This window comes from Aphelocoma coerulescens, chromosome 4 (assembly GCF_041296385.1).
Source record: "Aphelocoma coerulescens isolate FSJ_1873_10779 chromosome 4, UR_Acoe_1.0, whole genome shotgun sequence".
Lineage (NCBI taxonomy): Eukaryota > Metazoa > Chordata > Aves > Passeriformes > Corvidae > Aphelocoma > Aphelocoma coerulescens.
In genome coordinates this window covers 73,713,403-73,737,643 of record NC_091017.1, presented here as the reverse complement: position 1 = coordinate 73,737,643, position 24,241 = coordinate 73,713,403, and the positions used below count along the sequence as shown (strand labels likewise).

The following is a 24,241-nucleotide window of genomic DNA, read 5'->3' as shown; positions in this document are numbered from 1 at the left end:
AGTCCCTCGGGGCCAGCTCGCGGAGCGCCCACAGCCGGGCCCCAGGGGAGGCAGGGACACGCGCTGGGCCGCGGCGCCTCCCTAGGTCCGTGTTCCCGCCTCGGGAGCGCCGAGCCTCCAGCTATAGGAACAGCGTTTGGAGGCGGCGGAGGGATCCGAAGCGAGGCCAGAGGGTGTGATAGGACCCCTTATACGTGCGGCTCGCGGCGTACTCAGATATAGCACAGGGGGCGGTGGCACCTGCGGGGCGTCTCTGCGCATGCGCACGGGGGTGGGGCCAGCACCTGCGGGAGGCCCTCAGGCCGCCATCTTATCATGCTAAGGAGAATGGGGACAGGCGGGCCCTGCGGGGCGCGGGACAGGGCACGGGGCGAAACAGCACAACATAACTGTGTGCCCGAGGTTCCTGGGGAGGATGCCAAGCTGTGGAGGCGCTCCAGTTGTGGTTGATGTAGGTTGTGCAGTTGTGTCTAAAAGCAAATGGCTTCCACCAGCTCACGCCTTTAACATGAGACCTATGTGTTCTTACAAATAGCAAGGCGAGATGACAGAATCATAACTGGTTTGGTTTGGAAGGGATTTAGTGCCTCACTGCCCTCACAGGGAAGAATTTCTTCCTTATATCTAATGTAAGGCTACTGCTTTTCAGCTGAAAGCCACTCCCATAACCAGCTACAGAGAAACAAGAAGTTAAACAGAGAATATGACAGTGATCTGGGTGATGGTGTTCAGCGCTGACCCAAAAAGACACGTGTACTCATCTACTGCAAGACTTTCCCACTAGAGCATGTGGGAGGAAAAGACCAAAAGTGCAGAAAGTACCCAAGGCAAAGAAGCTGTTGACTCACCCAGTTTACTAAAAACTAAGAGTGCTCAGTTTGTGCTATCTCCAGGGCTTTCTATCACCAAAGATGTCTGAGCTTCAAAAACCCCCATCAGAAAGCGGTTGGATATTCCTGCCATGTTCTGGTCTTATCCTCCGTTTTCTCCAAGAATATATTTCCACACTTAGGTTAAATGTATTTTTAAAGCCTTTCCCACCAATTTGCTTCCCCTGATCACTTGCCTACTACATTAAAACAAACACACTCATGTATGAAATCAAAAGGCACCAAAAAATTCCTCACCTGCCATGATGAGGAAATTGCTGTCCTTCACTCCATGGAAATCAGACAGTCCAATTTCCTTGATGACTTTAGGGAATCTCCAATGATTTCTATCAATGAGGCGAACCTAGTAATCGGTACAATTTACAGCAGGGACAAACAAGAAACAAAAGTGAATTATAAAAAATTGATGGATCAGCAACCGTGTGCAGTCTGAAGAACCACTCATTAGCTGGCACTGAAAGAAAAACAGCTGTTTGTTTCTCAGATGTAAATATTTACTATATAGACCAGACCTGCAAAGTGGAATTTGTGATAAGATCGTGTATAAAGCAAGCTAGATGTGAAAGTACCAAATTACTTGTTTCATCGTAAGCTTTAGGCTCGTGTAGCAGCGACAGTACAATTGACACATCACACCATGTAGGTGTTGCATAACCTCCTTATTTAAAGCCCTTAGTTTTTCTGCAGAGAGAACACTTTGCCTCAAAGAGTAGATGATTAATACATGCAGGAAGAGGGATGTCAGGCTATAATGAAGAAATATTAGTCAATGCAATAGATCAAGCTGTTGGTAGCACTCTGATTGCCTAATAGTAATTTTTTTCCCATTAACATCAGAATAAAGGAAAGGTTTAAGGAGAAATTTGAACGACAACATGAGTTTTGTGAATGAGCAGCTCCCACATGCAAAGAGTGGCAGGGAGGTTGGTCAAAGGTGTTTTAATGTTTTGGGTAGGTCCTGGCTCTTGAAGGCCGAGAGTACGTGGTGACATAGTCCATCAATGCCCTCAAAAATGAACTTACATAGGAAAGGATACTAAAAGATCCTCTGATGAAAATACAAGATTCTAAAAGTATATAAAATAAAATGAATTGGCAGAGACCAGAAGAGATGGGGAAGCAGACAGAGCACAAGTTAACAGAAGCCTGGATAAAACTCAATCATCCAGGGTACAAACAAGCTTTCAAAGTCCTGAAAGAGTAGAGGTATTCAGAACCTTGGGGCTAAGTAGAAGCCACGTAACTGAAGATATTTTTCTTTTGAAACAGAGAAGGTAATCAGCTGCTTGCTTCCCTTCCTTAGGATTCTAAATTTTGTGAAGTTAAATCAGGACCAAATATCTTTATTAAATTACCTAGCTTCTTCAAAAGTTATAAATTAAAGGTAACCAGTAAAGTCCTGCGTCAAAAAGTGAAATACATAAAATTTCAAATTATGACTTTGAACATCTCGGAATTTTCTGCATCATTTAAGAATATGTTTCCCAGTATTATAACCATACAATACAGGAAAAAACTACTGTTGTTTTTCTTAACTGATTATCACCACCCGCAATAGTTTCCACAAAAACGAATGTCTACTAGAAATATTTTGCTTGTGCATGCCCACCTTCAGTCCATCAAGAGAAACATCAAAATGTTCATAAATAAGTTTCAGACTAACCCTATGATAATGGCACAGGTGCAGCTGTCTCACTCTGCTTTACTTACCTCTGGAAAACACTTCAACGTCTGTTGAAGTACCTGCAAAACAAAGCAGTGTGGTAAATAAGCAGAAGTGATTAAACCTCAAAACAGCAGGTTTCAGCCTGTTCTTCTGCCTGCAAGAAGTCTTGAGCATAATTTTTTCCAGCTGGCCTTACCTACTGTGTTGAACTGGTAATAAGTAAGCCTTTATCTCCTACATGAGAAAGGAGTAATCTCTGCAAACAGGAGCTCTTTAAACAGTAACTTCAGAACACACTTGAATAAATTCTTCCTTTCAGCCACCATTAAGTAAAAAAAAATTTCTGTTGTGCAAGGTACCACTAAGAAAAAAGCAGAAGAGGCTTTGAGGTTTGAATTTAATTATTTGAATTTAACAGTTCAGTTTAAATTGGAATTCAGCAATAAAACTCAGTAGCCAATTTTATGCCTAAACAATTGCACATTCAGGCATTTACGCCTACCTCTCTGCATATAAAATCTGGATGTGCTATTCAAATATTTGTGCTTGAAAATTGGCCTCCCACTACCTAGAAGTATTTGATGTCACAGGCACTGCAAGAAAGGGACGTTTCAATCAGACAAGGGGCTGTAGGTAACGTTAACTGTCAAGACACGTCATCCTCAAAGATGTTTTCTTTATGAGGGAGCAGATTGTTTTTCAGGGCTCTCCTTCATTTCCAGGCTAAACCTACTGATGCCATGATGATTTTTTGTCTTTTATACCTGTTTTATATACCTTTTCATAGCTTTTTGTATTCTTAGTGGTTTTTAGCCTGCATTCTTGGAGTTATTTTGTTAAGCTAGGAGACTAAACATCTTAGAAGCCCCAAACACCAAGGTCCCCTCCAGAACTCATTTTGTAAACTAAGATAGGACCATACAGGGGAAAGCTTCCTCGGGGAGGGGGGCTCACTCAAGCCTCTCGTTGGGGAAGCTTTGATAGATATGCTAATTAGTAAGGCCTATAATGTTACACCAGATCTATCGTGGGTGTGCATTGCAGGGTGCATTTCAGCGTATTCTACCTGGACATCATGCACCTAAGTATCCTTAAAATAAATACTGAGGTAAAGCCCCTTTTTCCCTTCTAATCGTGTTTGATCCTTGATTTTAAGACCAGGAAAAGGCATCACTGCAAATGTGTGTGCAGCTACAGCAAGCAATGATCAGTGCAAGACGTTATGGACACCGGGTTTTAAAATCTCTACTGTAGCAACATGTAAGGGTCTCCATTCTCAATCAAAGGCCCTCTGAATAGGGAGCTGTACAAGCACAGAAGAGGAATATGGAATCCTTTATGTTCTAGTGATTAACAATGGAGGTGTAAGGACATGTAATTGAGGCTGGAAGTGCTTATGGTCAGGCTATGAAACCACCAGCTGTGCTGACAGCACGGTGCCAATAGCACCAAGGTTGTGGGTTCGATCCCTATACGGGACATTCACTTCAGAGCTGCACGTGGTGATCCTTGTGGGTTCCTTCCAACCCAGAATATTCTGTAAACTGCAAATGGGGCTTTGGGAGAAAAACCAATAGCTCATTTCTCCAGTATGTCCTGAGATGTGGTGCTAAAGAATGAGTGAAAACAGACTGCCAGAAACTTTCTTATTCACTTGCATCACCGTGATGTAGTTAAATTACTCCTTAAGTAGCTAATGTAGATCAGTCACTACTCATATCCAACCTAGCTCTAGTTATAGCAGGAAAAGATAAAAGCTTGTATGAGCTCTCTGCTCAGGTTCAGCAATATTACCTCAGCACACCTCACCTGGATCAGCTTTGCAAGAGTGGCAAGACTGGTTCCAAGTCTTTTTTTCCATGATTATCTCTTTACCATAAGTTAAAATAAAATAATTCATGCCTAACATTAGTTAATATTGTCTCACTGTCTGAAGCTGAAGGAAGCACATATTTTGATACAAAGTACATTTTGATTTTATGTAATTAAGTTTACTTGCTGAAGGAAAAACTCTATGAGAAATGCTGACCTACTGTTTTCCATTCCCATACATATTCTGCAGTGGGGACTGTCTTTTGCTAGCAATGAGTTAGTAGGACTTTGATTTGTTATCCCAACTGCAGAAACAGGAAATTGTGAGAGAACTCTTAGGATGATAAATTAGGATCAATTATTAAATTTTAATTGACTATTAATTTAACATTTAATTATTTAATTGGGTGTTAAGTATTGTCTGGGGATTGGAATTAGATATTAAATTTTGCAGATTAATTCTAAAGTTAAATTAGCATTTATAGATAGAGTGATGCAATAACCTTTACAAAGTAACCATGAACAAATATTAGACCTAAAACACGGTGAGTAATTCTGTGCTGGTTTTGTTTTTCCTTGACTGGTCCAGAGGAAGAAGGCCTATTGTGGAAAAAAAAAAGCCCTTTCCCCTCTGGTACTAATACATTATCAGTTAATAAGTCAAAGAGTTTGAGGTATCATTCTTTAATAAGAGAATGCAAATCAATATTATCTTGGTGGATGTAGTTGAATCAAGTCTTAGAAACCACCACCACAACAGGATTGTCTTGGTGATGTACAAAAGGAGACACTGAAAGGTAGGTAAAGAGATGCAGTGAACTTTAAGCAACATTGTTTAATGATCTGAGGAAAGTTGTTCTTTGTTAATTAGCTTTACCTCCAGAAGCCTTACAACAAAACTGAAAACAGAATGTGTTACTCGTATTTTGCTACTTACTAATGTCCAGTCTCTGTCATCATTGAAATAACATAATCTGGCTTTGGCAAAGTTAGACTTCACACCATTCCCTGCCCGTGCCAGAGAGGATCTTACAGCTTATTTCAAGTCCCTCCTGCTCTTTCTTTTAAACAGATCTGTTTTGTGATAGAGTGTCTTCCCTTGGGAGAAAAACGTACCCCTTTCTCTTGTGGATCTGACAAGAGATTTCAGCAGCTCGGGCTCCTGGGCATGTGTGGGTGTAAGGTCAGTGAGTCCTGTACAGTGATAGACGTTGTTCTAATTTTGAACTACCCTGTTACATGTTTTTCTAAGATCATTTGGACTAAATTTGCAGTGCTGCTTTTGATTATTCAAACCCACATCTTGAAAGTTCTCTTTCAGCACCTGTAATTTAATGCAGTTTTTAACAAAGTAGTGAACATGTGAGAAGTAGTGATCGTTGAGTTAAAAGTATGTGCAATTTGGATAAGAACTTAGACTGTTCTTGAATGTGTATTCACTTAAAAAGAGGCTCAGCCTTTTGGCTGGAGGAAGGACACATTGGAGAGTGATCTCAGTACATGAATCTTATTGATGGACTGGAAATCCTTCCACCCCCCACAGAGGACACCAGCTCTCTTGCTCTAATTCTTCTGTCCTGTCACTTACCAACTCGCCCTTGAACTGGAGCAATGGGTATATAGTGTGGTTTACCTGCTACTGCAGTAACTTTTCATGTCAAGGGTCAACTGAAAAATAATTCCCTTTTTTAAAACTCTGTACATTGTGCTGATATCATGTTAACAAAGCTAAAATAATGTATCGCTGAAGCTAAAAAATATAGAAAAATTGAAATATTAAGAAATATTAAGATCCCAGATACTGGTGAGTATAGAACTGGGAATATTTAAAAGTTGTATATTGCTAAATGTGACCTAGTTGGTACAGCACAGAACTGGGAGCCAGATCTGGAATCCAACACTAAGTGTGTCATAAGGCAGATCATTTAATTCACCTCATTTCTCTGTAAGATGGGGATAACAGTAATCATTCTTATGAATTGCTTTGTGTTGCGCACCTGAAAGATGATGAGTATTATAGCTACTAATTAAACATTATTTTAATCTTCAAATTTACTTTCCCTGTTAAACTTTAATAAGTGTTTATGCTCCCTTAATGCCAGAGAGGAAAAAAAGCATGATTGTGAAGCAGCTGCTAAGAATTTTTCCCAGAAGATATTTAATGTTAAATTGGGATTGAGTCATCTGTTTCAGATAAAGGGGCAATGCAAGAAATAATATGTGAGAGTTGAAACTTTGAGTAAAATACATTCAAAGCAGAATCAGAGCAGCTGACACCCCTGTTCCATGAAACTGCCTCCCACCCCTCCCAGTACCCTCTGTCCAGAAACTGGAAATGGGGATTGTAATTTCTCTTTAGCTTAGAGCAAATGTAACAGTATTGCTTAAAAATAGTTATAGCTGTAGGTTACAGATTGTTCCTGTTGTTCTCTCAGTGTCAGCTCTCCTGCCATGTGCAGAGGTCTCTTCATCTCCAGCCCGAGAGAAGGGGGCACTGGGCAGTTCTGAGGCCACTGGTACTGCAGTGGGCTCCAGGCTGAAGCCTGCAGTGCAGCTGGGCATTGGTACTGGCACTGGTAATTATACCACTCAACTGTTTGTCATTGTAAACCACGTAGTGATTTTCTACTCCTCTCTGTAAAGTTCTCCAAGTCAACCACATGTCAGTGAAACTTCAGAGTGTCTTCCCTAGTCTCTCTTCACAGCTGTCAGAGATTAATGGCTGCTCTCCAAACCCTGGGCTTTGATGGTAGAGTTTTGTGCCTAAAATTAAAACAGTGGTTCTAAAGCAGATTCCTGACTCCAGTGAAACTAGGAATTTCATCCACTGATTTAAGAGATGATATGTCAGCCTTGTCTTCTTGTAAGAGGAAGATTGCAATCTGCCCTGTCTCTCCTCTCTTCTGAAAAGCATAAGAAGGTGAATTTGAACTTTTCCTGCCTCCCAATATCTACTGCCCTAAATAGCATAATTACAGTTTTCTCAATAATGGAAATGACATTTTCCAGTTTCCTGTGCAGAGGAACTTCTGCTGCAGCGTTGTTTCTAATGCTGCTTTTTACTGTTATTTCCTATGCACAGTTTATTACATAATAAAATTTACGGCTGCAGTTTTCTAATGAGAATATAAGAAACACAGCCAAGTTACTCCAGGCTGTCTCTGTTGTCCAACAAACTTGGACACGTAAACAATGAGGAGTAGCTTAAAACCTGTATGTCTACAGGTTGGAGCAACTGGAGATGGATTTGTTTCAAAAGCAAGTAGGGAAATGCTCTAGGTGATTGAAATAATTGGCAAGGCTGAAAATGATTTTATAAATGCAGTATTGGGAAAAAAATTTAGCAGATCATTGGAGGACTTTGAATTTCAGCAGGCATGGTTTTATGTCAGGTGTTGACTTCCTTGACTCCCTCCATGAAATGATTAGCATTGTGCCTCTGGTTGCAGCAGAGGTTGGATGTATCTCACTTTGTGTAACATGTAGGTCACAAATTGCCAGCACAGAAAATATGCATTTAATGAACTTCTTCCACCAGCAGGCATCTCATTGTCTAAGCCTACTCTGCAGGGAGCGAAGAGAAGCATCTCCAGAAGGAGATTCATACTAAAATAGATGTCTAGAATAAGTGGGACAAATTATCCCTCGGAGATGTCTGATCTTTCTCATTTGCTGTAGAGGTCCCTAATTATTGACTTATGTTCCACCCTTTCTGCTGGAGTAAATGCTGAACTAGATACAAACATAAAGTGGCATGGTGTCTATGCTACTCTGGTTTACACATTGTTGCCCAAATTACGCAAGCATTGAAGTTTTGGGTTTTTTTTCTTTGTCAGTAGCTACTGCAATGAATGCTGGTATGAGGCACTGATGGGCTAATGAGTACAGTGTATGCTCAGCTCTCAGAGGTTTCCTGTGGTACAAGTGACCTTATGATCATTAGAAGAATAATGTCTATAGACAGGAATCACAGGAATAGGTTGTGGATGGTAAAGGATCTTTTAAAGAGGGAGAGAAATGAAAGCTTTGTTCTTCAAGTTCATTATTTTATCAGACTCTTTTAAACACATCTATTGTTTATACACAAAGAATGCAAAATAATCACTTATGACCACGAGCTATAAAAGATACATATAAAAGTTATGGATGGTTCAGAATGTTTACATTTGACTGTTCCATAGCAGTGTGTTAGACACACTACAGTGCAAAGGAAAGTACTGTAAGCTGTATGTTTGCTCCCCAAATGTATTTGTGTAGACTCTTTCAAAGTCAGCAAAATATGAGTAGTGAAAATAGAGCTTTAACTGGCAATAGAAATGTTGCTTTATAGGCAGCCTGTTAGCATGAGAGAACAGGATGTGCTGTGATTGTTAGGACTTTATGAGCAGGTCATACCAACCTATGGCTCAAGAAATGCTGTTAAAGCATGTCTGGAAATAGTGCTGCTGGTTCACTGTGTGGAACTGGTGTTATTACTTCACCTCTTTGCACTTATATTTTCACCTTCGGGATTAACAAATATTTACCCACCTTTGAAAGGTACCTTCTGTTCTTCAGAGAAGTGCTGAATAAATACAGCATAGTATTAGCCTCATCAGCAGGTAATCCTGTTAATTTAGCATACACTCTCTGTCCATGTTGAATATGTTCCATGCTACTTGATCATTGTAGTTAGATTAATGAAGGATATTACAGGGATTAACTCTTAAGCAGTGGCTGCAGCTGCCCACCATGTGTGTTTACTATAACTCAAAGCCAAGGTTTTAAATCCTCTTGCCTATAGCGAATAGAAGGAATGCACTTGACTTTTGCAGAACTAATTTTCCACCTGAAAGAGCAACGTCTTGACCTAAGAGGTTGTAACACAACCTGTTGCACAGTGCTCTGATAGCTGCTGTGCTGCTGGCACCAGGGGAGACAGTTTCAGTGCTAAGGCAGCTTCAGATCTCTACCCACCAAACCAATTTTACAGAGTTGTTGTAAGGTTAAAACTGTCTCATTTCTCACTGCACTGTAACTGCTACAGGTCACAAATTCATGTCTAAACTACTTTATAAAATATTATCTGGAGATGAGGTCCTCCCCAGTGTAATGCAGGCTCAAAGTTGGCCCTGCTTTGAGCTGGAAGTTGGACACAAGGACCTCCATGGGCTACTTATAACTCAGCTGTTGTACAAAGTCAGGTGTAGCCTCAGCAGCATGGAGCTTGGCATGAGTTGAAAATCATCCACAGGGCTCCTGAGGACATTCCTGTGTGGCTTCCTCAGAGTAAGCTCTGTGTTGCTACAGCAACACGTTTATCAGCAGCACCCTGACTGCTGTCAGGGTAGTTCTGGGAAGACCATATGATATGCTGGCACACTTCCCATGGGATAGAGATACACCTTCACAGCACTGCTGTTGGCAGTGCTATTCACTGGCTCTATTTTGTCCATTTCATTTCAGTGGCACTTGGAGAATCTCTGGGCTCTTACAGATGTGGGAAGTATTTTCAGCAGAGGATGTCGGGGCAGGTGTCTGAGGGAGAAGAGAGCACAGAAAACACTGCATCACCTGCATGCATTGCAATTATAAGTCTCTTACTGGAGTATGGAGGGAGGACATGTACTTCGTTTAGCAGTTTGAGAGGTTGGAACTTGCAGTATTCTGGCTGGAGACTGATATGGAAAATGGGGGTTGAGCACAAATGCTATTTTAAAATGATGATGAAGATGATGATTTTTTTTTTTTTTTGAGCAGTTTTCTGTTGTCCTTTTTTTCTCTTCATTAGAGTACATTGTGGTATTGAAGTATATAGACTCCTAGGAGTCCAAATTTTCATTTTCAGCTGCAGCCTTTTCAAATCTTATGCCAAGCAGATGTAGTGGATCACTATTTGTGGGGAGAAACTACTACTGCTTTCCTCAGTCAGGCATGCATGGTTCAGAAACATGTTAGAATACTTTCACTACCCCTATTGAGTGTTGGGAGCTCTCTACGTGCAATATCCACAGCATGCACTTTGACCTTTGTGAGCTGTAAGCAGGTACCAAGCCAAGGAACCATTATCTGGTCTCATTAACAGTGGCATTAAAGAGATATTGTAAGGCTTTAGAAGGGAGTAAAGTGTATGGGAATGGGGGGGGTCTCTATAAATAGCCTGTGGAAGGTAATTTGGAAACTCTTATCACAATGGATGGATTTTTTCTTTGTCTTTTTTTTCTGAAGCCTTTAAGTTGTTTGGTTTGGATCCTGGTTTTTTTTTATTTTTCTGTTTCAGTTTTGGAGCATAGCCTTTTTTTGTCCCTGGGAAAACGATTAATTCTTGTTCCTACTGCCACATAATGAGAGGGAGAGAAGCAGGATGATGCTGCAAGTTTTTAATATATCCTGCCTGCAGAGAAAAAAATTAAGTTATATAACTTCTCCATAAAAAAAGGCATCCTTTCCCTGACATCCTTTTTTACTTTTCCCAGAATGAAATAAAACTGGAAGTAGCTTAGTGTGGTGGAATTTCATGTTCATGAGTATACATAGTATGAGAGTTGGTGTCTTTAATATGCTCAGTGCTTTGACACTCAGCATTTCTCTTTGCGCTTGTAACTGAGGACAAAGCAGCTGTAAGGCAATGGGTGGTTTACACACCTTGAGAGGAACAGAACAGGACACACATGGGAGAGGCAGGTATATTCTTGTGTATGGGAGGAAGAGGAAAATCCTGGCAGAAGTCTTAGAAAACCCCTAGAGAAATGAGTGCACTCACAGCGAGGTTGCTGCTCACCTGCAGGTACCTCTGAGCAGCTCCTATGGGAAGGCATCTTTGCCAGCTGTGCCAGGGCAGCTCGTTTCCATCTGCCTCCCTCGGGGCTCTGCGTGGAATTGAAACCACATCCTGGTTTGTGCTGGGATTTAAATTGATCCGGAAGGTCAATAGCAGCCTTTTATTAAAACTTACCACCAAGTAGTATTTATACAGTTATTAAAACATGTTTTTACACTGCCATGTTAGCCTAGTAATTGCTTGGGTGGTTTCCTCTATGTGCAGGATATTGCTAAACAGAGCAGTGCCCCGATACCAAATTAGTTGGTTTAAGGTAATTCAGTAAGGGATGGTGAACAAGCTCACTTTGCTTTCCTCTCTTACTGCCTTCAATTCTTTTATTATATCAGTCTGTGAAGACAGTATCTAGAAACTGCTAAGACCAGTCTGCGGCTTTCTCCTGACATAATTAGGGCTATGGATAGCCTCCTGCACATTCCTTCTCTGTTTCCTTGAAGGAAACCTCTCTTCTGCTCTTCAGAGGGGCCCCTTTCATTATTTACAGCTTCTTGTTATCGTTTGCATTCCTGTTTGCATGGCATGGCGCCTCAGTGAAACCTCAAGGCCATGCACTGACCATATTTCTCTCAGTATCTCTCTTGAGCAAATGTCATGTTCACACTGGCGCTTAATTGCCTGCCTCCTTTCTCTCTGTGCCTGCTTTAAGGTCAAGAACATGGTCAAGTTATCCTTCAGTACATTCACTATTGTTGTCATCATTAACCACTACACAGTAATAAAATTCAGAACAATCCATCCTTCCAGAGCAAGAATGTAAGGAGTGACCCACTGGATCAAACCAAAGCTTTGTACATCTCAGTATCTCCTCCCTGGAGGCAGTTGATAATAAGGGCCCAGAGGGACACACACGAGCAAATTTAAAGCCTAACCATCCCCTAGTCTTGACTCAGTGTGCATCATCCACAGAAGATTGCCATGGCTGTTAAATGTCCTGTTTTAAAGCTAATATAGGCTTGGTCTTTCTCCTGGTTTCAAGTTTTGACAGTATGCCTTATTATTTAAAGTCACTTTTTAGTCACTTTTTTTTTGTTTTGTTATTGTTGTTGCTGTTAGGAGTAGGTTTTTTTTGATTATACGTAGGGTTTATTATTGAACTGTTTCCTTTCTTTTTACATTTCGGTTTGTATGCTGTCCATAGCAGGGTGTTTAGGATGTAAGCAGTGACAGGCCAGTGGAAATATGGTAGCAGCTAACAAGGAACAAGGGATCTAACTTGAGTGTCAGAAGTACTGTAATAACAGTGGTAATTTATTAATGTCTTTATTGACTTTTAAGGCTGAAAAATTAATTCCTAGTTTAAAATACTGTCCTTTTTTTCATCAATTTATAAAATGCTGCAAATCAAGCATTTTCTTTGTTCCTTATGTGTCCCTTCCATCTCAGGACATTCTATGATTCTAGGGTTCTGAAATAGTAGGGTGGAAAACATGCTGGACTAGGATAATTCCTCATGGAGCTGGAGGATCTGCAGAGACCTCATATCCACTAATGAATTATTCTAAAACACATATATTTATTCCAAGGCAGAGGCCTCTTGTATCACGTAAGTTACAGAAGAGGATATGGAAAGCAAAGAACAGACTTCTCAGCAGACACTTTTGATGCACAATCTGAGGTATTCAGAGCTTAGTATTTGAGATATTGCGTATCAGTGGCTGAACTCTGTGCTGCAGAGTTTTGTATTTGGATAATTGGGGCTAAACTCTCCCATTTTGGTTACCTAAAGCCAAATGATACATTCAGACATGCTGGTCTCCATGTTTTCCCCAAGTTCTTGTAGTGAGTCACTGAAATGAGGAGTGTTTGTCAGGAATCACAATTCCCAGTGCAAATGCCAGACCACACCACTTTTGAGACAAAATAGGCATTTCTTAATCTCTCATTGCTAATGGCCATAGCTCTGAAACAATTAATTCAATAATAAAGATGGAAATAGCAGCCAGGAAATGCTGAATGTTTCCCCATGCTTTTACAATACTCCCCATGAGTAGGATTAACCTTCTCCTGTCTGCCCCATATTTGTAGTAAAGCTGTCATTTCAGAAATGGGCATTTTTCATTACTTTGTTCAGGAGCTGCATTCTTCTTGGATTTTTGCTCTATTTGTCCATGTTACCCTGTTAGGTTTTTGTTTATTTGTTTCTTTTGTTGTGCTTCCCAAGTAGAAGTCAGGAGATAAATGCAAGGAGTCACCCATTCTATTCCAGTGGGTGGAACACCAAACATTTCTCTTTCAAGAGGCTGAGTATATTTGTCTATATGTATGTGTGCGTGTGCATTCCTTGATGGGATGCAGAATATTTATTCCTGATCAAACTATCTGTCTTCTCCTGATACTTTTTAGGTGCTGTAACAATACTGCATGATATATGTGTGCACTATGGTTATGTGTATTTTATTTACTTTTATATTTATTTTTGGTTTTGCCAAAGGAACTTCAGCACCCAACTATTGCAGGTTTTCTGTCTGATATTTTTCTCTATTCCTGGGTGCATTTCTTGGCTGGGTTGTCTGCACTTCAGCTGTTCTTAAATGCCTCTGGTGTAGGTTTGATCCATTGGAGGATGTAAGAGTTGTCTGCACTTGCTACTTCCTGACCTTTTCTAGATTTGGTGACAGAGTGCCCTGTGCATGTATGTCAGTGACACTTTTGTTCTAAGAAGCCCTGGCTTGGCAGTTGTTGTTCAGCTGTGAGGCACAGATCCCCTTTCCCTGGCACAGAGAGGAATGAGTCTGATTATAGTAGAGCTGTTGGGGGGTCTGACTTTTCCATGGCTGTGAACTTCTCAGGAAAAGTAGTTGCTAGGAGAAGACTGCATAGTATTTAGGGCAAGGGTGGTGGCTCTGCCTTCATTAATAGAGCTGATATGTTTTATAATTTGGGGAACAGAAGTCAAACCATCTAACGGTGCAATCTGTGTAGGATTTTTCACTGCCAAACCTTCCACTGCTAAAGCAGTTCCAAAATATTCCACTAGCACTGGATGGCATTTCTGCTGAGCTGGCTGTGTAAATTAATTCATATATGTTCCTACACTTTAACTCTTCTTTTGTCTCTCCATTTTTTGGTGGTCTTTTTGTTTGTTTGATTTGGTTTTTTATAGACTGGATGAGGTGGTTTAACAGCAACGGGAAGGCTTTCTTCAAGCAAAGCTTCTTTCCAGGATGCTTGGGATGTCACATGCAGAGCTCATAGACACAGAACTGTGTGACTTGTCCTAGGACACAGCCCATGAGGAGTAGGTAGGGGGCATTGTCACCCTTCCACTGGTGACTCAGTGGAGCTGAATTCTCTCCTTCACCCTGTGTTTACCAAACAGCCTTTCAGTAAAGCTCCCTGCATTCAGTCAGGCTCCTTAGGTTTGCCATCACCAGACTACCTTGTTAACTATCTGTGTACATTTGAGGCTTAAGATCAGTCAACAGTCATCAGGTGGCGATTGTGCCATTTGTGTACAAAGCAGCACAAGAGGGGTCCATGTCCTGCTTGCCCCTGTCAGAGATTGCTGCCAGCCAGAAAAAAAAAAAATCCTCAAACCTTTCTGAGGTTTGCTGCCCAGAAAAGAGCAGTGAGGTCAGCAGCGATGGCAATTGGCAGGAGTTGCGGTGGACATGCTGAGCTGGAAGAGGCTGGAAGGAGCCAAGAGGACATGAGGCTGAGTTATGATTTGAGCACTAAAACGTTTTGCTGCAGCTTTGGGTGTTGTCCTCTGTATTAGCTGTCTTTGTGATCCAGTATCTTCTCTTGCTGGTCCAGGAAATATGCAGCAAGTACTAAGTGGCAAGTTCTGTGTACTGTGGTGATTACACAGATATTCTTGCAGAGAGATCTGTGCCTTGTACTTGATAATATCCCATCATTAACTGTAACAATGTTGTGGATTGTCTGCCAACATGCAGTCTAAAAGCTCACACTAAATAATCCTGACACAGGAAAAATCTTGGATAACAGATTTCCAAGTACTTATTTGGCTACGATATACAAGCAAGACAGCCACAGGATGATTCACTGCTTCAAGAATTTGGGCTGGATGATCTAATGGCTTCTTTTGGAGAGAAGGCAGCTCTTGCTTAGAGCAAGCGTGCCTGGAGAAGACGGCTGATACACGCTTGCTTTACTGCAGCACACCACCCAGCCCCGCCTTTGTGGTGCCTGTACAGCAGCCCAAATGCTGGCTGGAGCGATGCTGCTACTGTCAACCCTTACAGTCCCTGCGGAAGGAGCGTGTGGCCCCATACCCGCAGCTGTGGCTCCTAGCCCGTGTGCAGCCCAGGCTGCCGCGGCGGCGCGGAGGGGACGGCGCGGTGCCGGTCACAGCGCGGGGGGGAAGTTCCCCCTGCTGGAGGAACGGATCCGCTGCGGCCGCGCACTTGTTCCCCGAAAATTAATTTCTAGAGGTGCTGAACTTTAACTACGTGTCTGTCTCTGTCTGCAGCTTTACCTGAAGGCTGTGGGTTGTTGGTCTGTCTGCCCGCCGACGTATTGTTTTTCTGAGGACCTGATACAGAGAGCCAACGTTAAGAAAAGCTGATCCTGTTAGGGAGGACTTTTGAGCTCAGCAGAGGAAAGGTGAGGTGTCAGGTCAGGCTGGATAGGGGTCTGAGCAAACTGGTCTGGTGGGAGGTGTTCCTGCCCATGGCAGGGAGTTGGAACGAGATGACCTTTAAGGTCTCTTTCAACCAAACCATTCTGTGATAAGGGCTGGATACTGGGGACAGAACTGTGAGGAGGTCTGTGGTAACCTGGGACTGGAGAAGTCTGTGATCAACTCCTAGAACTGTTGCCTCTGGTTTGAAATGTCCAGTCTCTCCCTGCAAGAGTTCTTCCCAGGTTACTCACAATACATGAGAGATTTTCAGCCTCTTTCAGGTATGCTGTCGCAGAATGACGGTGAAACTTTGCTGCAGATGCCCAAAAAGAACAGTGTGTGGGGCGTGGAGGCAAGGATCCTGCAGTGCACCCAGGGTGGCTGGAGCCCTGGCCCTAATGCCAAAAACAGGCCAGCTGCTTCACAGACCAGCCTCCAAGTGAAGCTTGGGGATGGTCTGGTGGCTAGCTTGAGATCTCAGGATTACTGCAAGACAAAACCTCATCATGAATTGCCATGGGCATATATGCTTCCAGTAGAAGGGAAAAACCAAAGCAGGGAAGATGATTTCAGGCAATCTAACCACATTTGGCATGTGCTGGTGAAAGAAAGGAAAAGAACCCAAAGGAAACTTAAAGAGAACAACCTGCAGGTCAAGCCAACATATGCTGTTTTGTGTTTGGGCAGCTGTTCCTCACGGAAATTGGACTTGACAGCCGTGAGACCCCCTAATGAAAACTGATGTCGAGGTGAGATTGCTGTTTGTCATCACTGATGATGATGGCAATTTACCTGCATCATGTGGCCAATACCCTTGTCCGTCGTGCCTGGACACTCTGGGGTGTGTGGGGAAATGGAGAAATCCTTCTCTTTCTATGGATCGAAGACATCCCTCGACCCCGTGCCTCAGCTTTGCCTTTACTTTGATATTAACAGTCCGTCGGATTTCCTTCGTGTCCTGCTCGGCTGCAGTGGTCCAAGGAGCGCCGGCGTACCTGCCTGCTGCCGCGGGTGGGGCAGGGACCCCCTCCGCACCCCAAAGCTCCGCGCACGCCCCGGGGTCTCCGGCTGGGAAGTCCGGCGGGAGCGGGGAGCGTGGGGGGCTCCTCCTCCTCCCGCGGGGGGCGGCTGCGGGCCCTGCCCAGTGTGGGCGGCTGGGCCCGGCTGCGCGTTGGCTGCGGGCGGTGCCGCCAGTGAGGCTGCGCTGAGGCTGCGGGGCCGGATGGCCGAGCCGCCCTCCCCGCGCACTCGGGCGGCGGCCGGCAGCGGGCGAGGACACCGGGCGAGCCCTCCCTGCCGGGAGAGCCAGCCCTGCGGCACACGGCAGCGCCATGGTCTCATGGATCATCTCCAGGCTAGTGGTGTGAGTAGCTGCCGCTCGGCACCTGCAGCGTGCGCCCGGTGTGCCCGCATGTCCGCGCGTGTGTGTGCGGTGTCCCCGCCGCCGGTCCCGCTCGCCCCTGCTGTGGATACTGGGCTAAATTTAGCAGGTTGTTGTCGGGGCCGGGGCGCTCGGCTGCCCGGCGGGTGAGGCAGGAGGTAGGTGGGTCGGATGGGATTTTCCAGCATGAGAAAACCGCCGGGGGGTGGAGGGCAAAGCGCTGCCGCGCTGTGCGGCGCAAGGTGACAGGGGAGAAGGAGAGCGGGTGGCATCGCCCGGCGCTCGGCGATGGACGGGCTCGGGGTCCGGAGGGGGAGAGGAGCATCAACGGGTGGGAAAATGGACATGGATTTGGGCAGCGGCGCTTTGTTAGCGGGCTCGGCGCGGCCGGGGGCTCGCGAGGGGGCGTGGGAGAGGCGGCCGCGGGGTCTCCCAGCCGCCGCCGCCGCTTTCTTCTGTCTGTTTTGCACAAGAAATACCAAATATTCCGTTCCTCTTTGCAACTTGCCGCCCACCCTCTCAAAAGACAGTCTCGCTTTCCCTTTAACCTGTCAGCCTGGGAGAAGAAGCGTGGGGCTCTTTGCACTTGTCCTACAGATTTTTTCCGTGGCCGAAATTGCGCTAGGTGGGAATGTGAAAATTCCCTGAAAATTCTTCCCAGGCAACAGGGGGAAACGGGGCAAGATCGACGTATATGTTTATCTGCCTCACCTGAGAAGAGGTTTAGTGAGAAAAAGGCATTTTTGATGCTATTTGGAAAATTTGTGGAGGAGGAGGATTACAGGCTTAAGGTGGGGCAGCAGGATGGCTGATCTCCCTTCTGGAAATGTGACTGGGGAAGGCTGATATATGGCATTAGATGTATAATTTGCCAGTTTTCTCTGTCAGGTACTTCTCTGCATTTCCTGCAGATTCAGGAGAACATCTGTTGTGCTCTTAAGTTCTTTTAGAGGGTTTGCAAGGCCCTGTCACTTTCTTTGTCTGAAAGAAACGTGCCATGATGTTGCACCATCAGCATGTTTCCAGAAAAGCATTTTCAAGGTCTCTTTTGCCATATGAGATGAAACATCAAAAGGAAAACTCACCTTCATCTTAGTTATGTCTCTGTATCAGTAAGACATTGAGTGTCAGATATGAAGATTTTAGGGGGCTCCAGAGTTGAATTTAGCCCCTGGAGGTCTGTCATCTGGATTCAGCTGCAGCTAGCATTATTTGGCTTGCACTTCATTCTGGGAAAGCGTGTTAAATATTTAAAAGATTTAATTTGAACAGTATAACTGCAGATATCTCTGCCAGCAATGTGAGACATAGCATGTATTGTCTCAGGCAGCTTTTCTTTCTTCTTTACTAGACTTAATTTCCACTTTGAAAAAAACCACATTATTGTGTAACCCAGCTAATCCTCAAGAACAAAGAATGTCTACACAGAGATGGTAGTTTAACTTACTTGTCTCAGCACATGCACATCTACACAGATGATTTCATCTAAGACACGTGGACTGGGTAAAAATCTGATAGGGGCAGGACCTAGAGCAGTTGACCAGTCAGGTAATGAGCTGAGGACACAGACCTTCCTGTTCTCTTCACTTATGTTATCTGAATAACATGTCACACCATGGAATCAGCTGTGCAGAGGGCAGTAACAATTATTTGTTATGCTGCATTTTCAGTAGCAAATAATGAATATGCAGTGTAAATATTAATTATTTAGTAGTCATAGTAATAAGTAAGAATTTTTGCAAGGAAACCTAGGGCAAAGGCAAGCTTGGTCACCACTTTCTTTCCATTACTGAGAGTGCATCCATCCTTTAAGAATGTTTTGCACCAGGAAGTGCTGGTTTGTTATGATCCCAGCAAGAAACTTGGACTCTTTAGAGTATTGCTTAAAACACCATTTGCTAGAGGTAGTATTGCAAAGAAAAAGAGGCGAGTACATTCCATCAGATCCTGGAAACCCCGAGGTGCCTGACATGGAAGAGCCCTCCAGTCTGATGCAGCACACCATGCAGATCTCTCCGTGGAAAGGTTCCCTTACACTTTGATCTTTTCAGCATTTGGAGCATTTTCTTCTTATTTCTGAAGACATTTCCATTCATCACGCCTACTGCCAGATGAAAAGGATGTTCACAAGAGAGCTCATTGCCACACTTAGATGAAGGCAAACATGCCTTAATGTCAGGTGATGAGCGAGTTGCTCTTGCATCCAGGAGGTATGTGCATCCCAACACAGGCCAGACAGCCAGGATACACCTGCAGCACAGCACAGCACAGACCTGTACCCATTCAGGGTAACTGTGAGCTGGGTCCCTGACTCCTTAGTGTACAGCGGTCTTCAGATTAGGATCATGACAAAGATCTAATCTATCTAATCCAGTTTCCCCATCTCATTATGAATCACTAGTTGATCCATCAGTACAGATAGCTGTGCTTTAGGTAGAATGGCCACTTGGTCAGGCTTTTTTCCCCTCTGCTTGTGTCTATGTAGTTGTTTTTTCATTAAATCTTATTAGCTGATAAGGATTATGAGGAAAGTGGTGTGGTGTGGTTTAGTCACACTGTGAATATTGCTTTGTGCTCGTATGACTTCTGCTGATCTCCACAGGGGTTATGTCTGATATGACTCAGCTAACAGAAAGGGCTTTAAAACAAAAAGCAAGGTTTTGCTTTGTCTCTTTGGTGCTTTGCTGCTTCTACCGTCTCTGATTTGGTTGTTACTGGCTCTGCCCTGGCAGTTTCTATTCTAAAACATTGCTGAAGGAGAAGAACCTGTGAGCACTTCTCACCTTTTTCAGCGGGAAGTCAGCCTGCAAACCTTCTCTTACCTCATTTCACCTTTAGTGTTTGGGCTTTGTGTCTAGAGGGCTGGCTGGTTCTGTTCTGCCTGCAGAGCTGTGTGCTGGGAACCCCCAGAAGAGAAATGATAACTTCAGAGCAGCATCTTATACTGCCATAGCTGTGTGTTAAAGTCAAAGACTTTATTATGTTCAACATCTGCACTAGGTGCTGTACAAATGCAAAATAAAAAGATAATCATGTCCCTGGATATCTTTTTCCTCTGGCAGCTCAACTCTCATTCTCCTGTCATACTACTCCCAGGTAGTTTTTTCACTCATGTCAGTGAGAACAAAATCGGGTTATTTCTTTTCTCATGGCAGTGGATTAAGTGACTTTTCCACCAAGGGATGCCTGTGATCTCTGGAATTGCAATTGTTGCATCTTGGAGTTACTTGTTCCTATGTCTCTCACAGTAACTGGAATGGGATAACGTTGTTATTCATGGGTTAATTACAGCCCCTTTTTTATTCTTCCTCTCTGAGTACATCTCAAAGGACATCCTGGAGCACCTGTATCTCAGTTTTCTCATCTATGACGTGTAATGAGCTGTTCTGAATTTATCTTCTGTGAGGCAGACCAGAAGGGACCAATGGTCTGTCCTACCAACTACAGGTTGTTGCTATTCATTTCAAAGGAGATTCAATCTGCCTGAAATGGTAGAGGCCTCTCTAGGAGAAGGACTTGGGATCTGTCTTCATTATTGCAGACCAGTTCAGCTACAGTGCACAGCACTGGCAGTCTTGGGTGGCTACTTTTGGCTGTTGTCTGCAGGCACTTTGGATTTAAAAGTGGTGTGTATAAATGCAGCCTGTTGTATTGGTATGGGAATCCTGTTCTTTCCCAGAAACATGAAACTTGGTTTATGTGCTTGGGATCACTCAGAACAGAAATAAAGGTTTCTGGCTCCCATTCTGGAAATTAGGCACATCACAGGGCCTGTTGAAAGCCTTTCGATCCAGAACACGTGGCAGAGGAAGGAAATGTCAGTAGAAGTGAGGCTGGGTTACACAGGTTATCAGTAGATGAGATGATACTGTGTGATGACTTTGGCATTTGAATTCCTCCTGTGAGAAGCTTAGAAGTGCATTGCAAATTATTATAAAATGGTTAAATATGTTCTTCTTGTTGAAAATCCACCACCTCAATTATGCTTTTTTGCCTGCATTTATTTTCTTTTAAATCAAAATAACATTAATGGCCTCTCTGATCTCTTATGTTTTGATGTGAAAGAGAATGGCAGCTTTAGATATGTTCACTGGGAATTCCTGTCCCTTTGTGGAAGTAACAGGGATTTGGGGATGTCAGAGGCATCCTTTCTTCTGGCTGTCCCAGGAAGTAGTTGGATTCTGAACAAAATCAAAGGGTAACCAAAGAATTCTTTAAACTGATGCGAGAAACTTCCTTCCCCATCACAGTTTGTCAGCTTTCTCTTTCTTGGTTATTGTGATGCCATTTTAGCAAGGCTGAGTGAGATCGGCCACCCCCATCCTCATCTGGTGTCAATCCATAGTGCTACTGAGTCAGACATTGATTTCATCTTTATATCAGTAAAGAACTTCCATTTTAGAGAAACTTAGCAGATCCTTCCTCCTGCCACTTTTCATGTGTATGGGAAGCCTGAAGAAATTTATGAATGAAACAAAACCTGTGAAGTCGTATCCTGGATATTACCTGATGATAGAAAACAATAACTTGTGTCTTCTTTATGAAAGGCAGAGACAGGATCCACACAAGCAGGCAAGGGCTGCTCTCATAAAAGCAGAGCACAGCTTCAAGCTGTTGGTTATTGATACGTCAGCATTGGATGTCAGTTGATATATATCACTGAATATATATCATGTATTGGTTATTGATACATCAGCATTTGCATTTCTGTTGACACACATCACACGTGAAGGTCCTTCACAGCCTGCTTTATTTACTTGGTGCTGGCAGGTGACATGAAGGATCCAGGTGTTCATTGCTCTCTACAGGCCTCCCACCAGCAGTGTATCATTATCTGAAAATACAGCAAAGGACCCAAGCTGAAGCTTGAACTCCCGGTCAAGGCTGTGGAATGAGTTTGCAGTAGACTCTTCTGTGCTCTGGAGCTGGGAAATGGGAAGGGCAGACCACCTGCCATACTTGCAGAGTTTACTAATAAACTTTATCTATAAAAAAGGTGGTGTAATCCCTCCAAAAGAGAGGCTGCAGGCTTGCACTGCTGCTGTACTTCGTGTGAAGAGCACGTGGTCTCTGTGGCTGCCAGCTCAGTTCATGTGCATCCCTGCTGCCGCCTTTGGCCCTGCTGAGGGGGCAGAACCTGCTGGTGACAGTAAGTGACAGAGGAGCGCCCAGCGCAGGTGCGACATTTGCTGTGCCCTTGATGTGAAATGTGACCGTGTGATCACACTGTGGGGGACAGCACTGCCTGCTGCTCTGGCAGCCATGACCCAGATTCTGCTGCCCAAGCACAGATGTGCTGGAAATGCTCCTGGCCCCAACGGGGAAGGTTTTCTGGTGTGCACATCACAGATTTTACTGCTTCTGGTGTGGTAAGGAAGGATGTTTTACCAGCCTGGAAGCTATGGAATATAGCCAAGGGGCTTGGCCTTTGCACCTGCCTTAGTACAGTATTTTGCCTTTGTGGGACCCTTTCCATTCACTGTATTAAAGCACTTTGAAGCATTAATTTGGCATTGTGTCATTAGAAGATTTTTCCTGCCATTGTACGGGTAAGGATGCCGAGACACACGGAGATCAAGTGATGTGTCCAGTATTCCACAGAGGAACAGGTAGCATATTTCCTCCAGACTCCCTGCTCAATAAATTAATAAAAGGAAACCTGATAAAGGGGACTGGGAAATGTGTATGTGGCTTTTTGTATGGATTTTTGATGGTTGTAAGAGAGAGAGCAAAACTACAGACTTAGGTGCTACCTGAAGCAGTCAAACAATGAAAGGCTGAAGTATTTTGAATCATGACCTCTTCCCTTTCAGATCCTCAGTGCTGTCCTTAGTGTCAGTCAGCAGAAAGCAACAGCCAGACTGCCTAATGCAGGCAACTAAGTCAGGCATTACACTTCCTAAAATTGGTTTCCTAGTCACAGGAGGGAGATTTAGATCCAAGGTACTTGAGCTGTGGTTCACAGATGGCTGGCAGTCCACAAAACATCAGTCAGTCAATGGAAATTGTTCAGCTCTAAACCAGAAACCCTCATACAGGTATGTACTAACTGATTTAGACAGAAGATACCATTTTTTACTTTATTTTTTTAGTTACAAGTTTTGTAATTATATCTACTGAATGACAGTTTTGTTGAATATTAACATTTCAACATTTTGTCTATTCCATGTAACTTATTTGTCATCTATCCTTAAGCAACAGTGGGGTATAAAATGAGCTGTGTGTTTCTTTTAAAGGTTTGCATGAAGTGAATGGGAAAGTTTGAGAAACACTCTTCTGTGCTCTTACTGCAATTAACAGTGAGACTGTCATCTCTAAGGAGCTTCCATCAGAGGTTGTGTGTTGCATGGAGAGCTGTTGGGTCAAGGGGAAACACTTGGTACACACTGGACAAAGGAGGATGACACAATCACACCTACTTCTCAAGCAGTTGCTTCTGAGTACTGAGCACTGCATTTGTCTTGCTGCTTCCATGTCTCAGCAGACAGAGCTGATATCTTGGAAACTTTCAGGCTAAACATAAAGGTGGATGAAGACCTGAGTGCTGCAGAAGTATTTCTTCTATGTCCTCATTAGGCAGCAAGGATCTGAGTCTAGATTTCCTTTTGTTGTCTTGTCCACTCGGCTGAATTGGGCCCACTCAGATTTCAGGTAGGTCTTTTGAGGTGAAATGGCCCAATGGAGGGATGCATCCATGTAATCAGGCTCTTTGCAAGCAAAACACTTACATGGCAAAATCTCCCTTAGATCACCGGTATGGTTGAAGTTAATCACATGCTGCTTTTTGCAGGGAAGGTCTCACATAATTTTGTTATCACTGGTATGCTACTTAGATTGCAAACTCTTTTGGGCAGCAAGTTCATTTAGTATTTTTAAATGAGCAAGATCATTTAGTATTTTTTATCTTACAACACCTAGACAGTGGGGGTTAGTCTCTAGCTGGTTCTTCTAAGTTCTGTAGTAATAGAAAAATAAATAAGGTATGAATACATGCAACTCTGCATTCTAGGTGAATGATTCTTGAGACTGATCCTATGCTCCTCAGGAATTTCTCTGTGACACTATTGCTGGTATAGTGTTCATA

General features: G+C 43.4%; 1 protein-coding gene across 10 annotated transcripts in view; it reads left to right on the top strand.

Annotated features, from left to right (window-relative positions):
- Positions 1-24,241, top strand: part of REEP1 (receptor accessory protein 1) — an 85,256-nt gene that overhangs the window by 932 nt on the left and 60,083 nt on the right. The window contains exon 1 of one of the 10 annotated variants that reach the window (XM_069014714.1): positions 16,984-17,139. The exons of the other annotated variants lie outside the window; for them this stretch is intronic. Coding sequence (XP_068870815.1) covers positions 17,108-17,139 — 32 coding nt within the window. The 5' untranslated portion in view covers positions 16,984-17,107. Of the gene's footprint in view, positions 1-16,983; positions 17,140-24,241 lie in introns of those variants that run through there. 10 annotated transcript variants of the gene reach the window in all.